We start from the raw sequence: 20,258 nt of genomic DNA on the forward strand, positions 1-20,258 counted from the left end.
GAGTTGATGGCCCTAGTCACCTCTTCAGCAGCCTGAGCGGCGAGTACTTCCTCGGCTAGAAAAGGCCTCAGAGGATCCCGCTTCTCCCACCAAGGCTTCTGCTTCAGATAATCTACAGCAACCTCGATCTGAAGGCCCGTCGAGTATAGGTGCAGAGGACGATCCTTCGGAGCAGTGATAGTTGGAGCTCGGTCTAAGATGACCCTTTCAGCATTCACTCCCAGCCGATCGTAGTCAATGTCGAAGGTAGCCTCGCTCAACTCTGAAAGGAGAAGTTGAAGGTTAGCTCTAAGATATGGACAAAGCAAACAAAGCAATAACAAAGTAAAGACCTCGGCCCCAGCCGAAGGTACTTACCGCCTCTGTGCTTTCGGCTGAGGCCGATAACTGCTAACATCTTCTCTTGGAAGACGTAGTGGTTATCCGGAAGCCATCGGGCGGGGATGAACTTCATTCGGCCAGTCCCCCCAGGATTTTTCTGCTTCCCGAAGAAGCTCATCTGCTCATAACTTGAGTGGCTGGCGGCATCAGGGTCTTCAGGACCCAAATCTTGCATGTTCGGATCGGGCCTGGAGAGATAGCGAGGGGCCCCGAAAAAGTAGGGATGCTCCGGATCAGCAGGGGCCCTCACCCAGATCCACTGACCTCTCCAGTCCTTATCCGAAGAGTCGTTCGGCCACATGGTCAAATATTGTGGATAACTCTCAATTCGCCACCAGCCAGCCCCATGGTGACCATATATACTTTGGGTGTTCTGCACCAGCTGATGCATACTCCGGAAGCAGTGCAGATTCGGTTCAACAGCAAAGAACCTGCATACCCAGAGATAAGTCATCACCCGCCGAATACTGACGGGTGTCAACTGGCACAGGGAGATCCTATATTTTATCAAAATGTCCCTGACGAAGGGATCCAAGGGGAACCAAAGCCCGTACTGCAATTGCCGAGTGTATACTCCCACATACCCAGGGGGAGGGCGATGAATTCTGTCAGTAGGCGAGGGCATTCGGCACCAATACCCATCTTCTTCAAGGATGCCGTAGTGTAACTCGATCTGTTCGGCAAACCGATAAGTTTCGACGTGCCTAACTGTAGACACCCATTTGTGTCTCCCAAAAACCAAACCCAGTGATGAGTACCTTTCACGTCGAATCATAATCGAATGAAGCGAAAGTGTGGAAAGTCTAGTGTTGCGGATAGTTTTAATTTCTTTTCCCTTCTCTCTGTTTTTGAAAACTTAATTTAAGAAAACAGCCAATCCAGTTTGGTTGGTCCATGATATGGGTCCAATAGTAGTGTAGTTGGATGGGGCTTGCAAAGAGCTTTCCAACGATATATTATATGCCCAATTCCGATGAATATTGAGGAAGTTATGGCCAATTTACTGAACTAGGCCCGGTTTGAGCTTTATATACGGCCCAATGATCTAGGGGAGGGCCTAATATGATTTATCATTCCTAATGCGATTAGCATTGATAAATTGACTTTTGTTGACTTTTCAGAGTTTTAATCAAAATCAAATAGCATTTTCGAGGGAATTATATGATTTTATCCTCCAGTACGGCAAACTTATCTGATTTTCGAAAACGCGTTAAATTTAAGCTTGGCGTCTGACCCCAGGCCTTGGCGCCTGGAACCAGGCCTGGCTCCTGGCGCTATCCATTGGCGCCTGGCGCTAGTGTTGGTGCCTGGCGCCAGCTAGCCAGGGTTGGCGCCAGCTCTGTTTTTTATTCGTCAGACTCTGTTTTGATATTTTATCTTTTTGGCTGATTTTCTCTATAAATAACGTATTAAAAAACTCCGTTTTCATTCACCAATTCACGAATTCTCACCTACAATCAGTTTTCATTCATCATCAATTCTCTCTAATTCTCTCTTAATTCTAACTTTGCTTTCACATACAAAATTCTGCATTCACAAGATCTAAAAACACCTAGCCATATTCGAAGTTGCCTTCGCCCTAGACGTGAAAGGTTTAATTTCTGAGGGTTTGGTCCCAAATCTCTATTTCAATTATTTAATTTAATTGTTTGTTTATTATTTTCCTTGAAGTTACTAACGTGTGTATTTTGTTATTAGAAAGAGGTACGAGGCATCAAAGTAAGTGCTTTAATGGTTTTAATTGATATTATGATGTAGACATCATGTTTATATTGTCATTATGATATTCCTAGTATCATGTCTAGGGTAATTTTAATATTAAATATGATTGTTGTGATGCTTCCTATGTTCTTCCTAATATTTATGATTGTTAGTATCATGTTAGAGTTAAAGATTTGATTTTTATTGCTTAGTGACATGCTAGGGTTTGTTATTAATCTTGTTAGTATCATGCCTAGGATCTTGCTATTATTATTATGCTTTAATATTAACATGAACATGATTATGAATATTATTATTATTATTATTATTATTATTATTATTATTATTATTATTATTATTATTATTATTATTATTATTATTATTATTATTATTATTATTATTATTATTATTATTATTATTATTATTATTATTATTATTATTATTATTATTATTATTATTATTATTATTATTATTATTATTATTATTATTATTATTTTGATGATGGTTATTTTATTTATGATTATTATTATCATGATTGATTATAATTTATTATGTTGCTTGATATTCATTGTTATTGCTTGATCACACCTTTTATGCATGTTTAAAGGGAATTGGTACTTGTAATCACGCTTAATAAGATATTAATAATCTTGTTAGGGTTAATATGATTATGATTTCAAGTGATCGCCAATAATAGTTTGTTTGTGCATTAATATTCAACCAACATAGATTAAACAGGTTTAGGGTTAATCCTATTGATTGCATGTTAATTAGAAAGCGCACATGAATACGATCAGAATAAAGTAGAGGTCTATTATTAGGGCAGATTCAATCTCTTTTAGGTTGGATTTGTACCTTCATCCCCGAACCCTTATTTGGTTCTAGACCTTATGGAGTTGACGATCTCTTGGATCGTTAAGGGGTGTAACCTTCATCCTCGTGAACGGTTTACAAGTTCCTAAAAAACTTGTTGGCGACTCTTTTGCTTTATCTTCTTCCCTTTTGGACGCCACCGTACTTTAGTGTATGATCACAGTGGGGTTCAAGCTAGTGGGATTAAATGTTTGAATTATTCCCTACACTAACCCACCAATAATAAGGGGTATTGTCACTCATAGCTCTCTGGGCTTCGACATTCTGCCATTCAACATGTCTAGGTAGCAGATCCCAGAGCACAGGAGGCAGATTTTCCTCCTGTTCAGCAACCCCAGCCTCGGCACCCTGCTGAGGGGCAGCCCCGGCCCCTTGCTGAGGGGCAGCTGCGTTCAAGGGGACCGCCGGAATCCCCCTTTCCGGGTCTTCCTCGACGCGTTCCCCATTCCATACGTCGGCGCGATCCCTAGGATCCCTGACCTGACCTCGCCTCCCAGTCCGGCGACCTCTTAAGCGAGCCATTTATGAATTCGCGAGGAAGGAAGTTGGGAAAAGAGGAGTTCTTTCGAAAAATTAAGAAAATCAAGGGAAATTCGAAGAAAATTACCTTTATGAGAATCAAAACTCGCCGATTCCGTGGGTTGGAGCGACGGGTTTGAGCGCCAAGCTTCGATTTCGGGTGTGGAGTGGAATTTCGAAGTGGAAGCGACGGTTTCTTAGTGAATTCAAGAGCGAATTGGTGAAGAAGTGAGGAGAGAAATGGCAAATTCGATTTTATATTTCCAGAGAATGGGAAGTTCGGAAGTCAGAATGCTTAATTCCTCTTAAAAGCCTCCTTAAGTAACCGTTAAACACTCTCTCTCTCTCGATTAACCGCCCATTATCCACTCAACTTCCCACTAATTATCTTAATTGCAGTTATTCAGTTAATGACTGTTTAAAATTTAAATCTTTTGATTTAATTAAATCATTTACTTCCCTCCATTTTTATTGGATTCAAACCCGACCCGTCATCCTTCCAAATCGGGTCTGGGGGGCAAGTTGTTTGGGTCCAATTAAGTCAATTGGGCATAGTCATTAAATGATCCAATATTCCAAGGTCAAGGCCCAATCCTCCATCTAAGCCAAGTCAGCATAAGTCAAGTGGTCCAAATTGTTATGGTCAGCCCATGACTATTTGCGGCCCAACGATTCTCTTCCCTTTGTCATGCTAAGGTATAAAAGCCTTCAATTGAGTCATTTATCATTCATACACATTCAAGCCTCAAGCATTAAATCTCTTGCATAGCTTTCTCTCTCTAACTGTTTGACTTCGGCATCGGAGGGGTCTTCCTCGGATCCACCCCCGAGGCCAGTTTACGTGTATTTGCTGTGCAGGAAACCTTCGGCCAAGCATCATTTGGACCGGATTAGTCTTCATCCACTTGATTAGGACCTTCGGCAAGGTCCCATTGTTTTCACCCGAAACAGTTAGTAATCTCAGTCTTCATATGATTGTCTTTAATAAATATTGCTCCCTTCAATTTTTTTTAAGTATTCCATTGAGAATCTTGGCAATATTCACTAAGCATACTTTGATCAATGTTTATGAATTATACGTAAGAAAAAATATAATCTTGAGCATCTTTACATAATAAATATTCAATTATTATAATTTATAATTAATTATAAATTATTAATTAAAATTTTATATCGATATACGTGTAATATCATTATGGGTTCTTAAAAAACGGAGGGAGTATCCAATCACATAAATGGAACATTTCACTCATTCAACCCATGTGACATAAGCTCCACCACTATCTTACTCTCACAGTCTCACTCTTTCTTTGTACTAGTATTATACTTATCTGTTTTTTTTTTATACTTGCAACACTTCTCTTTTTCACGCTTACCAATGTATGTTTTCAATCATTAATATCTTTAATTACCAACATCTAAAATTATAAAATTTTGATATTAAAATTTTATAAATTGAGACAAATCTAATAAGATCTCACGTGACTATATTGCTACTTAAGTATAAAACGTCAAAGTTAGTCAAAAGGAAACACATGAATAGTGTCAAAGTCAAACTGTTGCAAATATAACAAACGGAGGAAGTATATAATGTGATGCCTTTCACCAACTCTTCCTCCCTTAATCAAAATTTTTTTGCTTACCTTTTCATATAATGTAAGGGCTATGAAAATATTGATTTAGAAATATGTGTAAAAATCACACCAAGTATTAAGGGTATGTTTTCATTTATTGAATTGAGCTGAACTGAATTGAACTGAGCTGAGCTAAGCTAAACTGAACAGTTTATGAAAGAAGGAAATTAGAAACTGGATTATGCTGAAGAAAACAGGTCCTAAGTACATTTCTTATCAAGGTATAGTGTACTATATAATAATACGTGACAAATCATGCATTAATCTTTATATTTAATATTCTACGGATTATATACTAATATTTATACTTTTGACTCCTTATATAAAAACCTAAGTAATATTTCCCTTCTTTTTAAGCCAACTATCTCAGCATCAAAAACTGATTAAGCAACATAGTTGGCAGCTTATGCAAAAATAAGTCTTAGTCTTTTTTTTTTTTTTTTTTTTTTTTTTTTGAAACACAATAAGTCTAGTCACTAGTTTAGTGTGAAGTATACAACATCAAATAGCTTGTATGAAAACTACAAAATCAAGTCTCTGCACAATTTTTTTTTATTTTGGTAAAAGAAAGACCTAACTAAATTGACATTTCACGCTATGCTTAGTTCACCTTATTACACGTACTTATTCATATTAGATCAGGAAAAAAAAAAAAAAAAAGTAAGTTCAGATTTAAATAGATTAGGAAAAAATTTTTTTTTTTTTTTTTGAAGGAATTAGGAAAAATAAGTTATGAACGCACTTAATTTTTAACCGTTAAATATCTTTAATTATGTAATAAAAAAATTATGAAAGTAATGTAATAACAAAATACAAGTTTATACAAATCAAATATAACCACATTTAATACATTGTTTTCCTTAAGGATTTAAGATTAGCGTATACGGCCAAAGTTTTATCAAATTAGATTACAAAAAATAAATTCATTTTGATTAGATTAACAAAAGATAAATTCAAATCAAATCAAACACGAAAAAAATCAAATCAAACACGAAAAACTAAGGTTAATCAAACATAGCCCAAGAGAAAAGATAAAGCACTCTATTCCAAAGCACAAGAAGATTGTAAGGCTTAAACATGTGACTTCAAAGCCACATTATAAGTATCCAACGAACTTACTTGATAACTAATAGAAGATTAAGTTGATATGAGTAAAACAAATACTTAATAATTACCCAACAAGACATACTAGTCTTAAGTTTTCAAAAAAAGATATACTAGTCTTGCCATAATACAACAGATGATATTCTAGTCCTCGACAGATATTCTATGATAGTGGAAATCACCTAAACCCTAAAAAAAGGCTATCTACGACTGTAACCTAGCAATGTGTAGGAGAAAATTACAAACCCAGGAGGTTAAAAATGAGAAGAGAAACATCGTCATCCAAACATAAAGCAACCTATTATGTTGATAGTACAGCTTCCGGCTCCATTATCGACATAAGTTACTAGACAATTTTTCACAAAAGAATCAACAATACAAAGAAAATTGTGCCTAGCACAGAAACCTCCTTCGGGGGATGATTGATGCAGTACATCAATGACTGTAAAATCTTCTAAAACTTCATTTCAGCCTGCAACATGAAAAAACAGCAGAAACGAATGAGAGATGCCATGACTGTTAATATATCAATCTGTCGGATTGGTGAGAAAGACTTATACGAGGAGCAGAATAATCTAATCATCATAGTTAAAACATGCAGGAATTTACGAGACAGAATAATACTTCATCTTTGGACAAGGCTCAGAGAAAATGAACGCATTCGTCGAAACATTCATTGATATAAATCATGTTCAAATACACACATAATGGTCACAACACCTCTTGTAACCTCCAATACAACTCATGCTGTAATTCTTGACATAACACCTCTTGTAACTCATCAACTACACACACATACAAGCAAGGAGAAGAGTTACAAGAGCAATCATATGGGTGTAACAAGGGAGCTTGTGACGAGGTGCTGTGAAAGGCTACAGCCTACAAGTCGTGACGTAGTGTTGTGACACTCACTCCCAATCTCCCATTAATCCTCTCAAATACCAGTTCCACCATAGCAGATCAATCGATAAAAAGGGGTCCAAAAGCAACAATAACTGGACTATGTGAATAACAAACTACGCAATAGACCAACATTCCAAGAACAGCATATAACAAGCAATGTTGGCAAACTACCTCAGACGTGCCACAAAAGCAAATCAAACTAGATGCTGATAATCTATTTGTCTGAATGTCCCCTTTTATTCTTTCGGCGGGCATGATGAGCTTGAGTATTGCGAGCAGGCTTCACTGATTTTTTGCTGCACCAACCAAAACAAAGATGAATCCAATAAAAAATTAATTCAGTAATATTCATAGTACATCTTCATTTTTAATCTGAATATCTGATTTTCCTAGGTTCTAAATTAGAGTGGAATAGAACTTTAAACTTACCAGAACATCGCTGAGCAAATTTTAGATAAAAAAATCACAGGAAGGACCAAAAGAGCAGAGGCCTAAGAGGAGAAAATTATACCAGTAATAAGCTTTAAATTCAACAAATATATATATGGACCAGGAAACTGAGAAACAACAGGATCCGAATGGAAATTACCAAAAACCAAACCAACTCCTTTGTTGCTAGATGTCTTGTAACCTCATGTTGCTGCATCTTTTCATGAACTGCAGATTGGACCTACCAATCCCATTACAATGTGAGAATAAACTAATTTTAAAATTGTAAAATAAATAAATACATAAATATATAAAATAATATGGCAGGGGCTAAGATAATGATTGCAGTATGAGAGATTAATAATGAGCAGAACTACGGTGGAATTTCAGGTCTTGAAATGAAGAGATAGTTTCTCTGCCTTCAAACCCAAAAGTACATAAAGGATGATGACTTCTCAAGACCGTATTTAAACAATTGATGCTTTCACTTCTGAAACTTCCACTAAAAAAACTCACTCTACTTCTATGCATAGTGCATAACACAAATGGACAGAAAATGACAAGCCTAGACCACCTGAAAATTTTGATTTGTGTTCTCAGTTGTTCATGGAAATAACAGGACAGGTGGACTTCCACTAAAAAAGGGTAACCCGGTTACATTGGGCACACGTTTCTTGCATAGCCTATTTCACCTTCCCCAAGTTACATTATTTGCACATCTGTCCCTGAATCAATTACAAAAGGAATCCCACCCTCTAAACAGTCAAAGACGTTCTTGATAAAAGGTCCTTTACTTTTGCTGTTTAGCAGTAAAGTAAAGTTGCCTAACAGGGACAAGGCTAGTTTCTAAAAGAGCCTCTCAAAAACTGCATGCACAAGTATCTCTTCTGATTATTATTTTAATTATTATTAATTTTTTTTTGAAAAAAGCATATCCTCTGAAGTTCTGAACCTCCTACACCACCCAAAGTATAACAGAAAAGCTTATTATGTTATTGTAGATATTTCAAACCATCAGAAATTAAAGAAGTTATGATTGCAACCTAATCGAACAAAGTGGTGTGTGCTGACCACACTCAAGGCACAAAAGGCTGTCATTTTTCGAGCAACAAACATAGGATAGTCAAACACATACAAAATACAACCCTACAAATGTCTGTTCACAATTTCATTGCCAACGTCAACAGTCAATCCAGAAACACCACAATTAATTGAAAAACACTCCTCTCCAGTTCTATCGCCACAAGTTACATGTACAGTGCAAGTGAAACATCAAGTGGGAGTGGGAGTGGGAGTGGGAGTGGGAATGGGAGTGAAAGTTAGCTCTACCTAAGCCAACACCAGCAATTTAATATACCACTTTATTGTGACAGTTATTCCTTAATACACTAGTACACAACTACACAAGATTAGCACATATGAAAAAACTAAAGTACTACTAGCTTTATCATATCTTTGAACATGTAATGCTTCTTTATTTATTCCTATTTCACTAAATATAGCAAAGAATTAACCATAAAACTTGCAACCACCCCTACTACACCTGGACAAGGGAAAGAAAAAAAAAGGATTAAGCCTAACACAAACTCCACAATTTTCCTGAATTGAAAATGCCACAGGAGTCCTGATGAAGATTTTCTTTGCAAAGCCATGCCTAAGTTAAAAGTTTCTTTAGCAGGAGAATTGGTTCCAACGGAATTATCACAGCCACTATGGAAACTCACAACCCAATCTGCCACTTCTATATACATAGGGCACAACAGTTCAAAGGCTTGGGGAATCATTTGAAGTTTACGGGCAAAGTTGAATGCAACAGACACTGAAAAGTTACGAGGCTTAGGCCTTAGTCAATGAGAAAATCAACAAATGAGTCTCTAGTTTTAACCCTCAAACAAGAATGATATCAAAATTTTCATATGAACCCAATCTGACGCTCACAAGGTCAAATTATTTAGCAGAGCTTTACACATCAATAAATTGGGGTCTTGTCCAACTTCCTAACTGGTCAAGCTTTCCAATTCCTTAGGATGGGAATCTGACTGATCCATGCAAAACGTAAGGCCTCTAATGTCAACAAGAGGGTAAACAATCATGTTAATGATAGACACTATTTTTCTAAAGTGAGGCTCATCCTTGACTTCCAAATATTGGCAAGATAAACCACTAGAATATCACTGCTGCATAGCCACAAGAGTAGAGCACTAGAGCTAGAACTCTGTCCTGTACAAGTAGACTGCAAATTCAATTAACTACCAAAAACAAACTCTATTCAAGTATGACCATTTCACTCCCATTAAGCATGAAATTTGGAACAGCTATCAAACACAACAACCTAATTTAGACATCACATTGCAACTAAGCATAAAACACAAACATAGGAGCTTGTATCTAAGCCATACTCTTCAAGATTACCTAGCCCACTATGCCCAAGTGGCATTTACTACATTACATATGGTTGGCAATCTCACTCTCCCATTTACCACAAAGTATTTATTCATCATTACTTCTTGGGAATGGCTTAATATACTTCTACTAATTTAAATTGAGTGAAGAGGCTTAGAAAAAACAACTACATAAGATACCTGTTGATGATACGTAGTTGCTGATTCTAGAAATTTCCCATAGACATGGACTGCCTTCTTAGTATACGGCTTCAAAGCAGTTCTTGCTTTTTCGACATGAGGCTTTGCCACAGTGGCAACATGATCAATATATGGCTTACTTACTTTCTTCACTTCCTGGCATAGTACAGAGCTTGTCTAAGCAAACTACATTATCTGAGGTAAAAATAAATATATAAATAAACAAAATAAGACTTAAAATACCTGATAGTAAGGGTCTGCCAACTCCTGTGCTTTAGTGATGTGTGGCTTAACGGAATTCTTAGATGCCTCAAATGCCTCAGCAGACTTAGCAGTCAGCGTCTGAATATGGGGTTCAACAAACTCTGTTGCCATGACCCATTGCTCCTTCACGAATGGGACCCATTTCTTCAAAATTTAAACCAGGTTATGAGTGTCCATGATAGAAATAAAGTGAATATAAAAATGGTAATATGAAGCATAAGCAGAGTTCAAGATGTCAGTGTTATCGCTCATGCATACAAATTAATTAGATCAATCAACTGGAAATATTCATGAAAGTAGACTAAAAAATAAAGGCATGCACAACAATTACACACATTAAAATTGACATTAATATTCCCTGGTGACTTACAGTTTTAATATTTTCAATGTGAGGTTCTGCCCATTTTTCAGCTTGGTCCTTCTTCTCCAATGTCTGGCAAAAACATTACAAAAGCAGTGAGTTGGTAAGTTCTGAATACACTTCTATAAATTGCATGACTATCTAGTATCTAGAACCAGCAACAAACAAAAGGTTACTAACGTGGTTAAACGATAAAACATGGATATCACAACATTACCTTCTGAACCAAAACCTCCATAACAGGTTTTCCATGCTCATTCCACTCAACCTTTATGAAAGACTACAGTACAGAAATGTCAGTAATAATAACAGATAGTACAGGTTAAAGAAAGGAAACAAGGACAATTAGTTTACCCAAGAACGAAGCGCATGATCCAAGAACCATGGTGGAAGCCATGCACCATGCACCTAGACATCGATAAGATCAAGATCAACAATCAAGATTGAATAGGCTCCAAACAATCATCAATTTCAAAAACTCGTTCTAAAATGAATTAGATGTGAAAAGTTTGCAGCTTTATATGTTTCAAACTTTCAATAAACAGGTCATATATGACCTTGAAACAAGATAGTCAATCATTTTTCCGCATTTTTGCTAAATTATCTTTTAATTATTTACAAAATCATGAACTTATCAATCAAATCCTTAAAGAAGATGCATCCTAAGGTTTTAGCTACACAATAGGTCCGAGCTTTCAAATTTTTGTTGTTTAAGCCTAAAACCATCATTATGGAGAAGACCAGGCTACTTGAGCTCTGGACAAAAATGATCAAATTTTCTCACATTATACCATAAAGAATAATAGGTAGTATATTTCCAAAGAGCTTTGAGTATTATTTTAGGAACACATCTCAGTAACTTTCAAAAGCACACTAGTATCTTATTATGCCTGCATAAGCAGGGCTTCTATGATACTACATCTACTGACTACTGTTTTCAAAAATTTAGCCTCGGCAATCAGCAGGACCCTAACAAGGTCTAGAGTTAAAGAATGTAATTCCTAGTGATAAAGGATAGCACTGCAATCCAAACCAATTTCTGAAGGAATTATGTTACTACCTTTATCATATACACATTGCCTCAACCTTGGAATGGGGAAATAAAAATCACATGTATATTGGTCAAATAGGTCCTAAACCTTGATAGAAATCGTGTCATGAATACCTCTTTTTCATAATTCTAAAACTACGATATTTGCAACATGTGTAGTCTGACACCAAGAATCAAACCCACAATGTAAGAGACAACTATGCATCAATACATACGACATTTTGCAACGAAAGGAATTAACGACAAGAAAATCCATTGTAGAGATAATTTTCCAACCTTCCCTTTCACAGCAAAAAGGCATAAAAATGATCTACATATGATCTTAAAAGCTACAAACTTAACTGCAAACTAACCTATAGCAACAAATGCTGCTAAAATGGTCAGAATATAACTAAGTATCATAAAGGGATATCTAGATCTAACAACAATGCCAAAGGCCTATCAAATTACTCAATTGCACCTCAGTAATTTTAAAAACTATATTACTCCCTTTGTCCCATAATATATATAGTGCCCATTTCTCATCTTTCATGTGAATTAAGGATAGTAAAGGGAGAGTGTAATATTCTTAAGTAAGAAATACATAAAATGACATTTAATAAATCTTTGGATATGTGGCTATCTTATATGGGGAACAATAGTAAATTCGACAGTATAAAACTGGAACGAAGCAGGCTGACTGTAGCAACAACTCAGAAGTCATAAGTTAAAAAATTTCAAACAAATCTTTACCTCCATTAGCTCCTTAGTCCTTGTGGTGGCCTCTGACTTAGCCTTCATCATCTCTTCCTGATAGCATTAATTTAAAACAAAATAAAATCAACAAAATGCTAAGGTAATTCATCTATCTTAAAATAAGTAATAAAAAAAGGCAGGCATGAAGCATCAAAAACATATACCTCTGCCACTTGAAGAGCACGCTCAGTTTTACGGATTCTGCTCTTCTGTTCATCATTGATCTTCTGGAGCTGTACAATCAGACATAAAGCAAAAGTTGAGAAAATAATTACCTACTCCAACTCTCCAAGAGGAACAGTATATTAACTCAACTCATCACTTAAACTCAAAACGCAGTGAATTTTCCAAAGTTTGTCATTAAAATTCACACCCATTAAAAAGCCAGAAATGCATCCATCAAACAAGAGCAAACTACATAGTTACTTTACCAAAAGAACTCTTAGATCTCTGTAGATGCACTGTATTTTTTTTTAACCCAATTACTACTTATTTGCCGACTTTAGATGGCCATTACAATTTTACAATCACTAATTTACCTTGTCCAATTTTGAACTCAATTTGGAAATTTTGTTCTCTGATTCAATTGCTCGGGTTTCCAAGGCCTCCTTTTCCTTTTTCTGACCTTCAATTTCTTTCTTCAATTTGTCAACCTATGAAACATAGGAATGCAAATAATCACTTATTAAAGATTCTAATTCTGACCAAAAGGTTTATAGCATTTTCCTTTATGTACCTGCTTTTGCAACTCACTAGCCCGAGCATGAGCCTTCCCAACCCGCTCCTCAGCGTCAGATGTTCCCTTTTTCTGAACCAACAAAAACAAAAACAAAAAAAAATACAGAATCAATACTATGTTCAAACTATTAATAATCCCGTAAATCTCTTCAGCATTGTCTAAACCAAACTTTTATTTAGTCTATCGTCTACATCTACTGTCTACACATAAATTCAACAGAAATTCTCATTAGCACTTTCTCAGTATTCTCACCCTGTGTCTCCATGATCTGAAGCATACAAAAACATAACTATGCTCAAGATTAATAATAATATATAAATAAATAAATAAGCAACAAACACAATTCAAACCTGAGCATTCTCAATCTCACTTTGCAACGATGCAACAACATCCGACTTCTCCTGAATAACAACCTCCAATTCCGATATTTTCTCATCCTTTTTCTTCAAATTCGCATTGCTCTCGTCAAGGCGAGTCTCTACAACAAGCAAACAGCGTCCACTTATCAAATAAGAAAGCACCTCATTACCTCAATACGTGACATCGCTTACAATGCTTTGCTACAAACTACCACGTCTCGACGCAATCAATGGAATTTGATGGCTACCAATCATCCATCACATTATTACCAACAGTTTCATCAATGAATAGTAATAATAATTGTAAACTTTAACTACTACTTTGTGAAACTTCAAGATCACAATTTGATTATTATTTCACAATATCCAAACACAGATTATCTTCCAATTCAATACTCTAAGCTTAATTACAATCTGTAACCCTAATTTCTCTCTCGACTCAAAATTCAATAACAGCTTTACTACAAACAAAAATCATAAATTCAATCAACATTCACTTCAATAACAAATCAAAACCTTATCAAATCGAATCATTCACAACTAACATTGAAATCTTAATCAAAATTAAGAATTTATATCGAAAATCATAATTCGAAGTATTAAAAAACACATATAGAACAGTCACTACAATCAAAATCAATCAAAAAAATATCAATGAAAACAAACTAAAATTCAAAAACCTAACCAAGAAGTTGGATCTTAGACTTAAGCTGATCGAATTCAAGCTTGAGAGCGGAAGAATCATCCGTTCGAACTTCCTCAATAAGTTCCGAATTTCCAGAATCTGCGATTCCGCCGCTGAAAAGCAACGAAAACAGCAACAAAATCGACAAGAGAACGAGCTTCGATTCCGCCATTGAAGAGTTTTCCGAAGGAAAACGATGAGAGAGAAAGTAGAGAGAGAAAAGGAGAGATTTCAAAGCATACAAAGAGAGCAGCTTCGAAACCCCCGAAGAAGAAGAAGGAGAGACGTGGTAGAATGACAAAAATTGAATTATAAAAGAAACAAATAAAATAAATGTTGATATTTTTTTTATTATTCTATTCAATTCTTTTTTATTATTATTATTATTTAAAAAAAGGGTGTGTGACGTAGAAAGTGCAAAGTGTGTGGGAGAGCATGTATTAATTATATTTGAACAATTTGATTGATTAATAATAAAGTTTTTGGTTGGGAAGAAAAATCAAAATCAAGATCAAAATCAAGACAATTGAGTGTATCTATGTATTTGTATAGGTGGTAGTTGGAAATAGAATCTTGAGAAAGGTTTGATAGTTGAATGGCTTAAATCTACTTTTATCTATTTTGGTTTTTTTAAAATTGTTCTTGAATAGAATTAATCAAAAGCCTACAAAAGTTGGTATGTTGGTGGTCTTTGTCATCATGTGTAATGACTTTTGGTAAAGCTTTGGTTTAAGGAGTCAAATCGCTTTCGCTTATGATTTGGTAGTGTAACTATGGAAAAAAAAAATAGCGTTTTTAATTAATTGGTGAATTGTTTACCCGATTGGTAGATTGTTTGAAGAGGGATTAAATTGTTATGATTTGAATTGAATATTATTAGTTGTGTCTACATTATTATTTCGTCTAATTTAGAAGGAAATTCTACATGTATTATTCACAAATTGAATGCAGTATATTTAGACCTTTTCACCTTTGGGCTTATGGCCTTATGGGTATAATCATGGTAAGGGCCACCTTTTGAAAATAGTCTAAATAGTTGTTTTCCCAAAATTATTTCAAGTAAAAATTAGGTAAAATTTGTGATTCCTACACCCTAAAATAAATGTGAGTGCTTGGAAAAATTATAACACATCATATGTTAGTTAATAACTTGTAAGCTAAAACAAGTAATAGTTGATTCCAAGGCCACGGACATTGATGTTTTCGTTTATTCACGTTTAATTAATCAAATTCCATATTCTTTCTTTCTTTATTCATTTTCACAAATATGAGAATTTTAACTAAGATCAAAGTAAGGGTCTATTTTCTTACGTTGAAATTCATTTCAGTTCAGCTCCGCTCCTAATTTCCTCTCTTAATATTCAATTCATTTTATTTCAATTGAGATTAGTCAATGAGAACAGGCCATAAATACTCCATATAATATGAATGGTTGAAGTCGTGCAAGGGCAAACATAACTAAATAAACGTGTCAACTAAAAAAAACGGAGAAAATATTATTTTTTCTAGGGACAGTAAGAATACGGTTGATCAAACAGTTGCATTAACGAAAACATAAGAAGTATTAAAATGCTAGTTTCGTCAAAAAAAAAAAAGAAGTATTAAAATGCTAAGAAAAAATCACCCAAATTAGAGGGTAGGTTTCACGCCAAATGCAACGACCACTATTAAAGAGCACATGGCAAACGCAGAGCTCATGCATACACGCTCTTTTTAAATGAAACAACAAATTGCGTATCGACCAACCCAGTTTACATGTGCACATAAGCTTGTTTCAGCAGATAATTTGCGTTCAATTGTTCAAAGATGATCAACCTCTTGAAGCCATATACCGAGTTTGTAAATCTGAATCCAGATGTTCTTGTTAATTTATACAGCTATTAACCAATGTGATCCATTCAGATTCGAAATACAGAGAGGTTGTTATAGTCTACAATAGCACCCACAAAAATAACCAAACTAAGTACTCGTAGATAAATAGACTAGTCAGTCAGGTAACAATGTAAAAGCAACTCAGCAAGTATATATTTCTGTCAAAGAACACTAAAATGGTATGTGTCAAAAATACTCTAGTGATTCTTTGAAGATGGGTATAACAAGTTTCACCATTCATGATAACTAAATAATCTGGAACACAATAATAACACATCTAAAAGAGCGAAGTTCCCTTTCCCTTCTTGTCTCCACCGATCTCAAAGTGCTTGCAACGCTGCATAAACAACACCGTGGACACATATAGTCAGCAAAAACACAAATACATAACTACAAGACACAAGAATAAGATCATTAATCAGTATACTGAAACACAAACCTTGATGGGGTGCTGAGAGACATGCTTGCATGACTGGCACTGAAGCCTCAACACAATCTTCTTGGTAGTCTTGGCCTGTTGAGCAATAATACACGAGCTATGTCAATAATGTCAATATACAATGCTGAGGTAACATTCAAGTTTTACATTAATCAAACAAAATAGTTACCTTCTTGTGAAAGACGGGCTTGGTCTGACCACCATATCCAGATTGTTTACGGTCATAACGTCTCTTTCCCTGGGCAGCCAAACTATCCTTACCCTTCTTGTACTGGGTCACCTTGTGCTGGGTGTGCTTCCCGCACTCCTTGTTCTTGCAGTAAGTCTTCTTCACCTTAGGTACATTCACCTGTCATCCAAAGACCAGTACGAATCAGACGAAGTTCTTAAAGATTACACAAGTACCAAAATCAGATACCAATTGAACGAGTAATTAAAATAGAAATACATATCAATATCAAACATCAGAGCAGGAAAAAACCAAAGCCCTCACCCCACAAGTCCCAATGAAAAAGAGAGTTAGTCTCAACAAGAAATTCACGGATCTTTGAGAACTGCTATTCTATCTGATACTATTAATGGACTTCTCAAAGGCGTAAGGAGTAGTATTAGATTACAAATTTACAATTGTCAATCCTACTAGCTACATCTAATACTACTTCAGGTAAAATTCAGGGAGGTTTGCACTGAGAAACACAAAATTAAATGGCAAATACATTTGCAGAAGCCACTTCAAATCTTATCGGATAAACTAAAGGCCTACGAAAGGGTTAAGTACAATAAAACCTAACATTGATAGGTTCTTTAACCAGTGTTAGCCTATGTGTTCAAATGTAACTTTAGTAAAATAAAGAGACAATCTCAAAAAATGTATACAGCACACCTAAAATTGTTCATAATAAGAAGATGGTCTCTTCTATCGCGATAGATATTAATCTTAACATGTATTTATAAACAATGCACAACAGCTAAGTACTTCAAATATCAACACAGTGTATAACAGATTATCAGTTGCAGCAGAAACATTGATCAAAAAAATAAGCTAAAAAATCAGAATCAGAAGAATAATAAAGCATTACAATGTCGTGCAATTAGGATAAAAATGAGTCTAATCGATACTATTTGTAACTAAAACTAAGAGTTCTTCATGATCGTAAACAATCAAATGCTTCAAAATTTAAGCTACGAAACCAGTTCATTAGCAGGAATTACTAATAGTATAGCTTGGATTTATAGTATTCCGTATTACGTAATTCAAACACTATATTGAAAGGAAAAAAATCGCACAAATCAAAGCAAAAATTAGTACAATTATACAATTTCCAGTTTCAAATATCTGTATAATCCAAAGATTATTTAATATTCAACATAAATTCAAACAAAAATCGCAAAAATCGAAGCAAAAATTAGTCTCATTCCACGAAATCTAACTTCTGTATATCAAAAATTAATAAAAAAAAAAATAAAAAAATAAAAAAAAAAAAAAAATTATCCTCTAAAATTGATGATAGATGATAATCAAGCCGAAAAAGTGAAAATAATTCACCAAAACAACCATCAAAACATCGAAAAAAAAAAGCAAATTTCTAACTTAAAAGATTAAGAAACTAAGTAGAATTCATTGAATCTGATTTTTTTTTTTTTTTCCAAAAAAATGAAACGAATCGTAAGATTAACAGCAAGAGAAATGAGAGAGTGAGTACCATTGTTGCAGGCGGCAGGAAGATCTTGTGTTGATAAACCCTAACAATGAAGAAGAAGACTCAAAGCAACATTTTTGGTGGTATTTTTTATGTATATATATGACTAATATGAGCCTAGTTCAGGGTTTCTGTAATTGGGGAGGAATTGGGCCGAACAATATGGATCTGGGTATTTGAGAATAGAATGGGCTGAAATTCTTTTTATTTATTGGATTAATGTCCATACACAAACTTTTAAAATAATCGGGTGTATAATAATTATTGTACATTCATTATAAAGATAGCTTAAAATGATCAAAAGTTACCCTTGAAAATAAATAAAAATTAGCCCAATATGCATAAAATTAACCCAATACAAATAAAAATTATATACGCTTTATTAGTAAAGAATCACATTTAAATGACTAAAAATCAATTATTAGTGATTGAGTGTAATTAAAAGAAAATTTCACATTTGCTACCAGGGAAAGCACCCGTGTTCACATTTGCTACCCCTTTAATTTTTTATTTTATATTACTACCACACAAACACACCTACTGTTAAAATCACTACCACTTAACGGAATCCGTTAGGATTTCCGTTAAGTTTATTAAAAAAAATAAATAAATAAATAAATAAAACGGATTTTTCACCAAATACCACTGAGTTTAAGCTTAATTCACCATATACCACCAAAAACTTTCTAATACACCATATAAACTTCAGTTTTTTGGAAATGTCACAACATGCCATTAATGACCAACGGAGGTTAACACCGTTAGTCATTAAGGTTAATAGTGTCACGTGGCACTCAATAATTGGTCTAAATAAAAAAAGTTAAAACAAAAATAAAAATATGTAAAAAAAATGAAAAAAAACCCACCACCCACCACCCACCCCCCAAGCCACCGCGAAACCCTAACCCTTACCCTAGGCCCACCTAAAACTGGCCGGCCGCCACCCTAAACCCTCGAAATCGGCCGGCCGGAACCCCCCAATACAAACAACCACCCCGCCGATCTAAGTCCAACTTCGAAATCACCCCTTGACCCAAATCCTACCCCCGAAACCACCATAACCACCACCCTTAAAACACCAGCCAGCCTCGAAAAACCCCTCTAACCTTCGCAAATCACCGAAAACCTCCATCCCGGCCTCGATTAACCCCTCTAACCTTCGCAAAACGGCCGAAAACCTCCATCCCATCCCCGATTAACCCCTCTAACCTTCACCACGAAACTTGCCGAAAACCACCACCACGAAACCCCAAAACACCAAAATTGAAACCCTAGATTTTGGTTTTAGGGTTTCGGCATACGTGGTGGTTCAATGGGGTGGAGATGGCATCGGGACAAGGCAAATTCGTTCGCCGACGCGGGGGAGGGGGGTTTCGACGTCGGCCGGTGTTTAGGGGACGGTTTTTCGAGTGAGGTAGGGGTTTTTGAGGTGATTCAATGGGGTTTTTGAGGGAGGCACGACAGTTCAGGGGAAGAGGAGGAGCGTCGGCGGAGGTCCTTGTCGGATTCCGCACCGGCGAGGGGGTTCGTTGGTTGTGGCTGACAGGGGGTGTCGTTGGTGGTGGCTCGCTGGGGGAACGTTGGTGGTGGTAGGTTTTTTTTTCTTTTTATTTATTTTTTCAATAATTAATTAAATAGTTATTTTAAAATTAAATTATTTAGAAGGGAACAAATCACAAGCTGCCACGTGGCATTATTAACCTTAATGACTAATGGTGTTAACCTCCGTTGGTCATTAATGGCATGTTGTGACATTTCCATAAAACTGAAGGTTATATGGTGTATTAGAAAGTTTTTGGTGGTATACTGTGAATTAAGCTTAAACTCAGTGGTATTTGGTGAAAAATCCGTAAAAAAAATAAATAAAAAAATTAAAAATAAAAAACAAAAAATAAAAACCAACCACCCAAAAAACCCTAGCCCTCCC

General features: G+C 35.5%; 2 protein-coding genes across 2 annotated transcripts; both read right to left on the minus strand.

Annotated features, from left to right (window-relative positions):
* Nucleotides 1-6,466: 6,466 nt before the first annotated feature.
* On the minus strand, nucleotides 6,467-14,615 carry LOC145642007 (uncharacterized). Its single transcript, XM_081693054.1, has 15 exons — nucleotides 14,321-14,615; nucleotides 13,627-13,754; nucleotides 13,274-13,345; nucleotides 13,077-13,190; nucleotides 12,702-12,770; nucleotides 12,535-12,591; nucleotides 11,106-11,159; nucleotides 10,969-11,031; nucleotides 10,761-10,823; nucleotides 10,370-10,534; nucleotides 10,127-10,282; nucleotides 7,705-7,785; nucleotides 7,545-7,606; nucleotides 7,287-7,411; nucleotides 6,467-6,684 (listed from the first exon to the last, which is right to left on the minus strand). The coding sequence occupies exons 1-14, from the start codon at nucleotides 14,490-14,492 to the stop codon at nucleotides 7,330-7,332; spliced, it is 1,338 nt and encodes a 445-aa protein (XP_081549180.1). The 5' UTR covers nucleotides 14,493-14,615; the 3' UTR covers nucleotides 6,467-6,684; nucleotides 7,287-7,329.
* Nucleotides 14,616-16,266: 1,651 nt separating this feature from the next.
* Nucleotides 16,267-18,471, minus strand: LOC145556283 (large ribosomal subunit protein eL42-like). The gene is made up of 4 exons (XM_081617934.1): nucleotides 18,335-18,471; nucleotides 16,801-16,980; nucleotides 16,632-16,706; nucleotides 16,267-16,529 (listed from the first exon to the last, which is right to left on the minus strand). The coding sequence occupies exons 1-4, from the start codon at nucleotides 18,335-18,337 to the stop codon at nucleotides 16,470-16,472; spliced, it is 318 nt and encodes a 105-aa protein (XP_081474060.1). The 5' UTR covers nucleotides 18,338-18,471; the 3' UTR covers nucleotides 16,267-16,469.
* Nucleotides 18,472-20,258: the final 1,787 nt, after the last annotated feature.

Source organism: Chenopodium album, chromosome 8, assembly GCF_948465745.1.
Source record: "Chenopodium album chromosome 8, dcCheAlbu1.1, whole genome shotgun sequence".
In the NCBI taxonomy this organism is placed as follows: Eukaryota; Viridiplantae; Streptophyta; class Magnoliopsida; order Caryophyllales; family Amaranthaceae; genus Chenopodium; species Chenopodium album.

What these genes read in the sequence shown, in the direction of transcription:
- LOC145642007 (XM_081693054.1), bottom strand. Translation starts at nt 14,492, where the DNA reads ATGGCGGAATCGAAGCTCGTTCTCTTGTCGATTTTGTTGCTGTTTTCG. An exon ending in GTCTAAGATCCAACTTCTTG is followed by an intron (nt 13,755 to 14,320) that starts GTTAGGTTTTTG and finishes TGCTTGTTGTAG; the next exon opens with AGACTCGCCTTGACGAGAGC. An exon ending in GTGAGATTGAGAATGCTCAG is followed by an intron (nt 13,346 to 13,626) that starts GTTTGAATTGTG and finishes TTGTTGGTTCAG; the next exon opens with AAAAAGGGAACATCTGACGC.
- LOC145556283 (XM_081617934.1), bottom strand. An exon ending in AGCCCGTCTTTCACAAGAAG is followed by an intron (nt 16,707 to 16,800) that starts GTAACTATTTTG and finishes ATTGCTCAACAG; the next exon opens with GCCAAGACTACCAAGAAGAT. An exon ending in TCTCTCAGCACCCCATCAAG is followed by an intron (nt 16,530 to 16,631) that starts GTTTGTGTTTCA and finishes TTGTTTATGCAG; the next exon opens with CGTTGCAAGCACTTTGAGAT.